Source organism: Helianthus annuus, chromosome 6, assembly GCF_002127325.2.
Source record: "Helianthus annuus cultivar XRQ/B chromosome 6, HanXRQr2.0-SUNRISE, whole genome shotgun sequence".
Lineage (NCBI taxonomy): Eukaryota > Viridiplantae > Streptophyta > Magnoliopsida > Asterales > Asteraceae > Helianthus > Helianthus annuus.
In genome coordinates, this window is record NC_035438.2 from 537,473 (window position 1) to 547,130 (window position 9,658).

The 9,658-nt window shown below is 38.9% G+C and overlaps 2 protein-coding genes across 5 annotated transcripts; one reads left to right on the forward strand and one right to left on the reverse strand.

Moving 5' to 3' along the window:
- The first annotated feature begins 813 nt into the window (after positions 1–813).
- LOC110864234 (small nuclear ribonucleoprotein Sm D2) lies at positions 814–9,518 on the forward strand. Of its 4 annotated transcripts, none has more exons than XR_002549742.2 (8): positions 814–973; positions 1,105–1,155; positions 1,300–1,324; positions 1,440–1,514; positions 1,724–1,828; positions 1,915–2,034; positions 7,786–7,914; positions 9,279–9,512. XR_002549742.2 is itself a non-coding variant. In XM_022113259.2 (7 exons), exons 1-6 carry the CDS (start codon positions 843–845, stop codon positions 2,029–2,031), a joined length of 504 nt encoding a protein of 167 aa, XP_021968951.1. In that variant the 5' UTR covers positions 815–842; the 3' UTR covers positions 2,032–2,034; positions 9,279–9,518. The 4 variants fall into 4 exon arrangements, 2 of the variants coding, with proteins under 2 accessions (XP_021968951.1, XP_021968952.1); XR_004859816.1 differs by having other exon boundaries at positions 815–973; positions 1,105–1,150; XM_022113259.2 differs by lacking the exon at positions 7,786–7,914 and having other exon boundaries at positions 815–973; positions 9,279–9,518.
- LOC110864233 lies at positions 5,483–7,171 on the reverse strand. Its single transcript, XM_022113258.2, has one exon. The coding sequence runs from the start codon at positions 7,169–7,171 to the stop codon at positions 5,483–5,485; it is 1,689 nt and encodes a 562-aa protein (XP_021968950.1).
- Positions 9,519–9,658: the final 140 nt, after the last annotated feature.

A 9,658-nucleotide genomic window follows, 5' to 3' on the forward strand; every position in this document is an offset into this window, starting at 1 on the left:
CTTACAAATTAAAAGATTCGGGTTATCTCAGCATCCGAGATTCAACCATTAGATAGAGAAGTATGTTGAGAGGGTATCTGAATATCTTTAAAAGGTTTAGTCCATTTTTCACATGTGAACACCTCAAAACTTGGTTATTTTACCCAATTATGAATGCTCACCTGTGACTACTTTCTAAAAGAATCAGTTTTTTTTTTTCAATCCGAAAAATCACATTTGAACACGTTGGATAACTATATTTTCCCTTCTAAAATCTTAGAGCTTTTTCTCAAAAGTTATAAATCTTCATGTTCATATTTGAATAAGTCTAAGTTACTGGGATGAAAGAATTGACACGAGAAAAGAAAAACAAGAGAAAAAAAATAGATGGAAGAAGAAGTCTAGGCTCTAGGAAGAAAGAAAGAAAGGTGTGGAAAATACTTTGTACATAGTTACACTAAACTAATGGGCTCACATTTGGTCTTGGTGTGTAAGATACTTAGATGGAAGAACCCAATATCGGTTGAGGTGATAAACCCCTTGAACCCACACACAAAAGTCAACAAAACCACCTTATGCCCCCCTTTTCTTTTGGCTCATTCCTTCCCAACCCACCCACGATAAGTATACCAACCCAATTTTAGAACCGACAGTAGTATGGGCAATATACCCCCTTAACCCGTAGCACCAGCTCGTTGGGTTGCAAGCTCATAACCATGCATAGTTTTCTAGTATCCTTATTCTAGTTTCTTGCTTCTTGCTAGAATTTTAATAAAATAAATGTGATCACCAAAAGAAATAAAAATATGTTACTCTTATTAATTTTCGTTCCAAACTAAAAACAATAACAAAATTATTATTATATGATATGTAAAAATATGGTTTGGACCTTGGGGATTCAATTTGGTTGGCCTGTCTACTATTCGACAGATCCTCTGCTGCTGCTGCTGCTGCACCATCTATCTTTCCCGCGTCTGAACGAACGAACGAACAGGTATCTCTTCCTCCTTTTTCCTTTAATTTCACCGGAGTTCATCTCCGTTCCGATGCTTGTTGCAAGCTTGCACATTTAGGGTTTTGTAATCCATAACCCTAAACCCTAACTTTCATCCTGTTTGTTTTCAGATCCTTTTGTTGCCAACTGTCTCTTTTAGTTTACATCCATCATGAGGTGAGGTGATTCCATTCCATTACATAACATATTATTAGTTATACTTGCCTTTAAGATATCACTAAATAATATATGCAGCTATTTCAAATCTTACTGAATGATGCTACTAAATTACTAATCGTTTTCTATTTGTATTCTTGTTTTTGCAGTCGACCAATGGAGGAAGATGCACCAGTAAGTGTACCTTTTCTTTTTCTTTGTACTGATAATATGATTCTACTTACAATTCTGCATCTCATCCCAATGGTTCACTATTTTTTGACAATTATAATGTCAAACTTTGTTGCAGACGAAGAATGAGGAAGAGGAGTTCAACACGGGGCCTCTCTCTGTCTTAATGATGAGTGTCAAAAACAATACTCAGGTAACATTTGTTTTTTATAATACACGAGATATTTGCACACCAAATCAACTGAAACTGTAATCAGTTTGTAAATATATTTTGGCATTCATTGATGTTTATTGGGCATTGTCATTATTAGTACTTTGTATTGGTTTGAATAGCCTGCGGCTGTTGACTTTATCCTTTTGATTGTAGATAACGTTTTTTCTGTTATTGTGTTGCCAATCCAGGTTCTTATTAACTGCAGGAACAATAAAAAGCTACTAGGACGTGTTAGGGCCTTCGATCGACACTGCAACATGGTGCTGGAAAACGTTAGGGAGATGTGGACTGAGGTTGCTTCTTCTCTCGAAATAACTTATCTAGCACTTTTTTTTACTTCCATTTTCTTAATTTAAGACAAAGTTTTGTATGTCATCAGGTGCCCAAGACAGGAAAGGGCAAGAAGAAAGCTCTTCCTGTTAACAAAGACAGATTTATTAGCAAAATGTTTCTTCGAGGTGACTCAGTTATCATTGTGCTTAGAAACCCCAAGTGAGAGGTATGTTTTCTTGTTACTTCAAGTTGGTAAAAATAAAATAGCTAAATAGGTGATGGGTCAAAGTGTATATAATATTTATATTATATAAAACTTCGAAAGTGGTTAAATTATTAGTACAGTAATATAGTTTGTGGCATCATTTTTGACACACTTATTAATTTCAAAGCATGTTAAACTTTGGACAAAATTTGTTTAGGGTCACCACCTCAATGTGATCTGGCTCTGCCTGTTTCAACATGTACCTGATGGGAATGAGCTATAAGGTGAAAGTGATACATAGGTATTCCTAAGGGGCTAAAGTGTAATATGGAGGGTAGTATAAGTAATAGAGAAATAAGGCATGTTAGGGAGAGGATTGAGTCTGTTAGTTCGTTAGGGCTCCTGCATTTGTGCGTGGAGAGAGGGCGTAGCCCTGGATTATCTCTGTTTCTGTTCTTCTTTACTCTTTTCGTATATCATCAGCTTGTAATCATCCGTTAAACCATTCAATAAACTATTCTACTTTCGTGATTGTATTGCCCTAATTTCACAAACCCTATCATTGGTCCGACCTGCCTGTGACCTGCCGCTTTCTTCTGTCTATCATGGAAACCCTAGTTCATAATTTTCGATTAGATGCTCAGGAACAACGGATTAAACAACTTCAAGGTGATGTTGCTGAAATCAAAACCACTTTGAAGGCATTAGAAGAGCATCACGCTGAATCCCGTGAGTTTAGAAAGGTGTTTCTCGCTTGGATTCAACATCAGGAGCTGATGTCTGATGATAGTTCGTCAGGATCTAGATCTCCTTCGTTTCTTCCAGATCCGCCTTCAGATCTGCAACTTGACTGTGTGGTGGATTGTCACTCTGATCCTCTTCCTTCTTCTCCATCTGTCCTCGATCAACTGGCGGCAATAATTTCCAGATCTGAAGAACGCTTGCGTTGCTCTGAACATTTAATGTCGACTAGTCATACAGCTTCCCGATCTGAATTCAGTTCATTTGGCGATGTTGTTCATTCTGGTTTTTCGTCTCCTGTGGCTCAGGTAGCGGCCGCCCTACCCAGATCTGACAACCACTCAACCGACCAGACCAAAGTGGGGCTAATAGGTGCTAATTGGGCCTTCTCTAATGACCTTCGGTGCGTGTTGCGCTCTGGTTCACGGGTGGGCCACGATGTGGAGCAGCAATTTGTTATGGGCCAATACCCTCCGGATCTGGGCCCTTTCTGTGGGGACGTTCAACATGTCGTTCAGTTTCCATCTTCACCTTTGTCATCGGAGTTTGTTATCTCCAACCACGACGCGATTGCCAACAATACTTCTGCTCCTCCGTCTTCAATTTCATTATCTAGGACTCGCCACCGATTCTATGCGGTTGTGAATGGCGTGGTTCATCACTTTCCATTACGATTGTCGTTGGAATTCGCGGCTACTTCTTCGATTCAATCCCAGCCAGTGCACCAGATACATAAGTTCTGGCCTACCGCATTGAAGGGGTGGGATCTTGTTTCCACTATTGAACGCCCGGTTGTCACTCAGGATCCAGCCTCTCTGACTGAGTTTCAAACTTTTGCTTTGATTCTACGAGCGGATTTCAAGTCCGTTCCGGTTAATCTCACCAAAATAGCTGGTCACCATCGCAATTTTGCGGAATTCCTCGGGCCTGCGTTTGTGTCTCAGCAGCTTCACACGTTCATCATGCTTCAACAACAATTTCCGTTGGTCACAGTGGTGTCTACGTTCAAAATTGGTGATAGACGCCTGGGTTGGAAAGGAGGAGGTGATTTCGATAGCTATTCCGTTGAGTTCATCATCCAGTGGACTTCTCAGTTTGTGTCCACTCATGTTGACCGGGTTCTGTCTTTTGGCACGTTTGCTCTTGTTGGCACTTTCTTTCTTGCAAAACTACCGGATATTCATGGGTGGTACAAGACGGCAAGTTCTGTCATTGAGTTAATTGTTGGATTATATCATTTGTGGGTGGTGCATGGGCAAGGTCGGCCACCAGACGACGTAGCCGATTCCAGTCTTGAGGACAAGACTGTTTTGAAGGGGGGTGTAATGATGGGAATGAGCTATAAGGTGAAAGTGATACATAGGTATTCCTAAGGGGCTAAAGTGTAATATGGAGGGTAGTATAAGTAATAGAGAAATAAGGCATGTTAGGGAGAGGATTGAGTCTGTTAGTTCGTTAGGGCTCCTGCATTTGTGCGTGGAGAGAGGGCGTAGCCCTGGATTATCTCTGTTTCTGTTCTTCTTTACTCTTTTCGTATATCATCAGCTTGTAATCATCCGTTAAACCATTCAATAAACTATTCTACTTTCGTGATTGTATTGCCCTAATTTCACAAACCCTATCAGTACCCAATAGTAAGCACTTTGAACCGGACCGTTTTGACCCATTACCTAACTTATCTGTCCTGTCAATTTGGTAAATGTACCTATTTCACTTTTTATGCTTGTTTTGTACAAACAATTTAGTAAAAGCTACTGCTTAATTATTAAAAGTAGGAGCAAATTTGAAGTTGTTCCCTACTTACAATGGATGGTATATAAAGTAAAGATAGAGTAGCTTTGTGAGTGGATAGGATTCAAGGTGCGAAAGACTTAAGTATTGAGAAAAGATAGAATGATTGTCTGGTGATAATTCCCACTTAGTGAATTCTAAAAGCCTATTATATTCAACCACCAAATTTAAAAACCAAACCAGGAAATGCTAGAAGTCCTAGAAATAATAATATGAACATGGGAAATAGTTATCAAGGTATCAACCAACACATAATAGATTTTTTACAAACCCTCTAAAACCCAAATGAGCATTATAAGAGGATGTCTGGGGTTGTCATTTACTCATTTATAAACAGCTTATAGTCAGACCCGTTTTGTTGAGCTCTGGGCAACTCCTTTTTATATAAGAACCAATCTTCTGTCCCATGTATGATCAAGGTTCATTGGTTGTCATGTCTTTGACTCATTAGGGGAGGGGCCCCAACGCTCGACTAATGTGGTGCAGCTGGTGCTGAGATGAGAACACACTACAAATGCCAAAGGGCACTCCAAAAGATAAGCATGAGTGACTAAAATCCCATACGTTAAGCACCTTACTGAGTGGACCCGAAAATTAAAAATGTGGCTCATCAAATTATGCTTATAAGTAGAAGCAGTTAATTTGCTTATTGGAAACGACTTATTTTACCATGAGGGTAACCATAGTCACCTAATTCGCGGTTCGCTCCGGTTCGGGTACGCGGTTCGGGTTCGCAATTCGCTAGTGGGTGCGAATTCGGTTCGGAGGGGGGTAGGTTCATTTCGGTACGATCCGGTACGATTCGGTTCGGTGTAGTATTACGTCCGGTTCGGTATACACAAATTAAAGCAAAAATTACTAATTTCATAAATCCAAATGATCAAAACATATTATTCATATTAGCAAAAAGAAAACATAAACATAAAGTTTTAAAATCCTAATCTAGACGTGCCCTTTTTCCTTTCCCGTTATCAACGTCTTCTTCAACAAGATCTTCCCAAACCATTTCTTCCAACTGAGCACTTGAACCTTCAATATACGTGCTTTCCGGGTTCATATCCCACTTTTTGTGGGGTCCAGATTTATACGATTCTAGAAAACGACTCTGAAGCCTAATGTTAGAGTGAATAAAAACTAGTTTATCCGCTCTATTGCAATTTAAACGATTTCTCTTGACATTATGGATGTAGGAGTATGTACTCCAGTTTCTCTCCGCCGAAGAACTACTAATCGGTTGAGAGAGCACTTTTTTTGCCACCTCTGCCAATTCGGGTGTCTCCGACCCATATGTACCCCACCAATCAACTGCATCCATTGTCACGGCATCAGCTTGTGCCGCACTCCTCGAAAAAATACCTTTTTTCATATGAAATGTTGCAAATTGTGCCCGCAACATACTTCGTTCCTCTTCGTCTTCCCCGATTTTTTTAAACGCTTCTATAACACCATCTGAAACTTCCACATCTAGGTTCGGAGCTTTTCTTTTAACGTCACAGGGTGCCAACTTTTGTAGATAATGTTTATCATAAAACCTTGGATTCAGAGCATGCGCCAAACAATGAAGTGGGATTGACATTTTATCCCATCTAGCCAAAACAATCTGATTAATTTCCTCAAAATAACCTGCATATTTGTTATCCTTCATGACATCTTTGATTTCTCCAACCATGTTGTCCATCTTTTCGTAGATTTCACCCATTTTAAGACCTTCACCATCACAAAACTTGATTAGCAAAAAAATAGGTTTTGTAATGGCTAAAATATTCTCCACGGATTCCCAAAACTCTTCATCTTTAATCGTTTCGGTGATGTTTGCCCCCTCTGTTCTAGCCATTTCATCCCCACTTTTCATCCAATCCCGCCAAGAATTGAGGACGATAGTAGTGGCTAGTGCCTCCCTACAATCCAATAACCTTCGCAAAAGTATATAATGTGACGCAAATCTTGTTTTTGCAACCTTCAACAATTCCAACCTTGAATTTTCTCTAAATATTGATAAGGCATGTGTATGGTTAAGAAAATACTTAACAATAGCCTTACCTTTCTTATATGTGTCGTTTTGCCAATAAAACTCGTTCCCCAAGTCTTTAAAAATAAGATTTAAAGTATGCACACAACAAGGCGACCAAAAAATATGCTTATATACCTTCTCGATCTCTTCCCCGGCCTTTTTGCAATTAGCCGCATTGTCTGTTACGACTTGCAACACGTTGCTTGATCCAACGGTCTCGATCGCGTCAATAAGATACTTCGCAATCACCCCAGCCTTTTTCTCTATCCCTAAGAAGTCTCCCGCGTGCATAAACATGGCACCACGAGAATTTACCGCGAGAACATTAATCAATGGGTTATGTTTGACATTCGTCCACCCGTCCGAGACGATCGACACTCCCTGTGTGTACCAAGTGTCTTTGACCGGTGCTAGCTCCTTCTCAACATCCCGTACACACGCGTCAAGTAATGTGGTTCTCGCTTTTTCACTAGACGGGGGTTTGTATCCATCTGGTGCCTTCTTGATTGCACTCACCATCTCAAGAAACTGCGGGTTGCGTAATACATTGAATGGGATCCCATTAGCACACAAACCACGAATAATCTTCAAATCTACCTCGTTTCTCTCTAACATGGCAAACGATTCTTCAAGCCGTTTCTTCGAGGATGAGTTTTTCGATAGAACCGAATTTTTTAACTACTTTGAAACTCCACCAGATTCTGCTTCTTTTACCTTGTTCAAAAGCCTTTTTAACTTCTCCTGGTCTCTAAGTAGGACCGAACATCTTTTAATGTCGGCTTTTTTTCCATCAGCCCCAAAAAAGTGGTAATGAATTCTTGTGTAAGTGCTCGTAAACGTGCACTTACAGTGATTGCAAACCCATGTTTTACTACCGCCAGGATTCTTGCTCTTCCCTGTAGCAAGTAAATTATATTGAATTAATACCACATAATACAACAACATCACTTTTGAGTCAACAACAGCATACTATAATTTAATACAACAGAAGACTTTTGAGTTTTGACATATTATTTAATTTAATTAACAGCAACAGAAACTATAAACTAATTTAATCAATCAACAGCAATAGACTTTTGACTATTATTTAATACAACATAAGACTTTTGAAACTATAAACTAATGGTTTCAAGCAACAAAAACTATAAAATAATTTAATCAACAACAACAGACTTTTGACTATTATTTAATACAAAATAAGACTTTTGAAAATTGAAAGTTTACTGCAGAAACGTACCGACACCCGTGTAGGTTACTTCACTAAGGAGCGGCTTTGTTGGATCATAAGACGTTTCTTCAGTTTGTTTTTTCGATTGACTTCCACCTGCTGCGGATGTTTCCTGAACCTCATCATCAAGGTTAATGAAATCTTGTGTCTCGCTAACATGTGTCTCTTGATCATCACTGTAATTACTTTTTTTCCCAAAAGCCATTTGATTGTGAAGGTGTGAATTGAGGATGAATGCAGTGAAATTGAAGGTGTGATTGTGTGAAATTGAGTAACAAATCAGCGTATATATAAACATGATTATGGATTTCTGGGATTTGGTAACTGGGGGTGAATTATGGAAACGTACCATACGTATTCTCTGTGTTTCCCGCTGTTTTTATAATCCCGCCAAATCTACGTATTTTCATACGCGCAGTTTCTGAACCCTAATACGTATTCTACCTACAAATTCGCCACTTTGGAAAACGGAATTCACTGAATTCAGTATTGCAATACGCTGAATTGATGTATGAAAGTCGATGAATTCATGTATTCAATACGCTGAATTGATGTATGCAATTCGCGAATTCGAACCGTACAATACTCATGCGAATTCCGTATGGTACGAAACGTACCAATACGAAATTCGTGGCTTCTAGGGCGAATTCTGTGACTATGAGGGTAACTAGTAGTTTTAATTCTATAAGCTATCTTAAACTGTCTATCGGAAACAACCTATTTCACCCTTAGATAAGCAAGGCAAGTTGTAAGCGCTTTTTTCATACACACACCAACAATGATTATGTACTTCCAAAAAACACAATCAGCAGATAAGATGATGTATAGAACCGTCATCTGGTATGTTATTTGCAGATTGTTAGGACCTTGGTTTAAAAAAGCACGCCTTAAGCGCGAAGCGCACCTAGGCGCAAAGTAGATCGCCTTGTGTGACATAAGGCGCAGGGTGTACAAGAAGCGCAGCTGAGGCGCGCTTTTTAGGGGGAAAGTCGACATAAAACGCAGCTGAGGCGCGCGCTTTTTGTACATGGGTTGTTTCTATGCTTTTGAGTGTTGTACACCAGGCTTTTTATGCTGTACATTTATGTTTTTTTCATTTTAAAACATATATAAAGCTTAATTATAGCTAAATCATAGGTATTGGATGCTAAACACTTATGGGATATATAAAATAAATTATATAATCACTTTGCGCTTCGCGTACGAAAAGCTCACCGCTTTTGCGCTTTGCTTTTTAAAAATCGGTTTTAGGCCTCATCGCTTTTGTGCGCTTCCCGCTTTTTTAAACCAAGGTTAGGGCATTTGGGAGTATATCAGACCAAGGATATTTTTTGAACAAGTTGACAGTTTGTTTAATTATCTTTCGGTTTTAATGGACACATGGAGTTTTATTGAATATTATAATCACAATGCTTCATACTCATTTCACATCTTTGTAATGGTCTCTACTTGTTATATGCATTTGCTGAACTAATCACATATTTTTCATTTCAGATATGCAGGATTTTGTCGATTAGGAGTTCTAAAGGATTTTGTCGATTAGGAGTTCTAAATTTCTAGTTCATTTGGACTTGGGTGTGAAGAAAGATGCAGCAGGTGGCTGTTTGACTTATCTTTTGGTTTGTATGATTTTTGTTATATGACAAGACTCCTAGCTTCCGTGCGGTTGATCATGGATTTAAGTAAGAAAAAGTTACCAATGACTTATCTTATACCAGATTTTGCCTTTTTAAATGCATATTCGATTATTACGTACTTATAATGATGAGCCGGGTCTTAAAAATATCATCCAGGTGAAGCTCAACTAAGATCAGTTTTGGTAGGCTAATGAAGTTCTGCAATTTAAACATTAAGGTCACAAAATGTGTCCCATT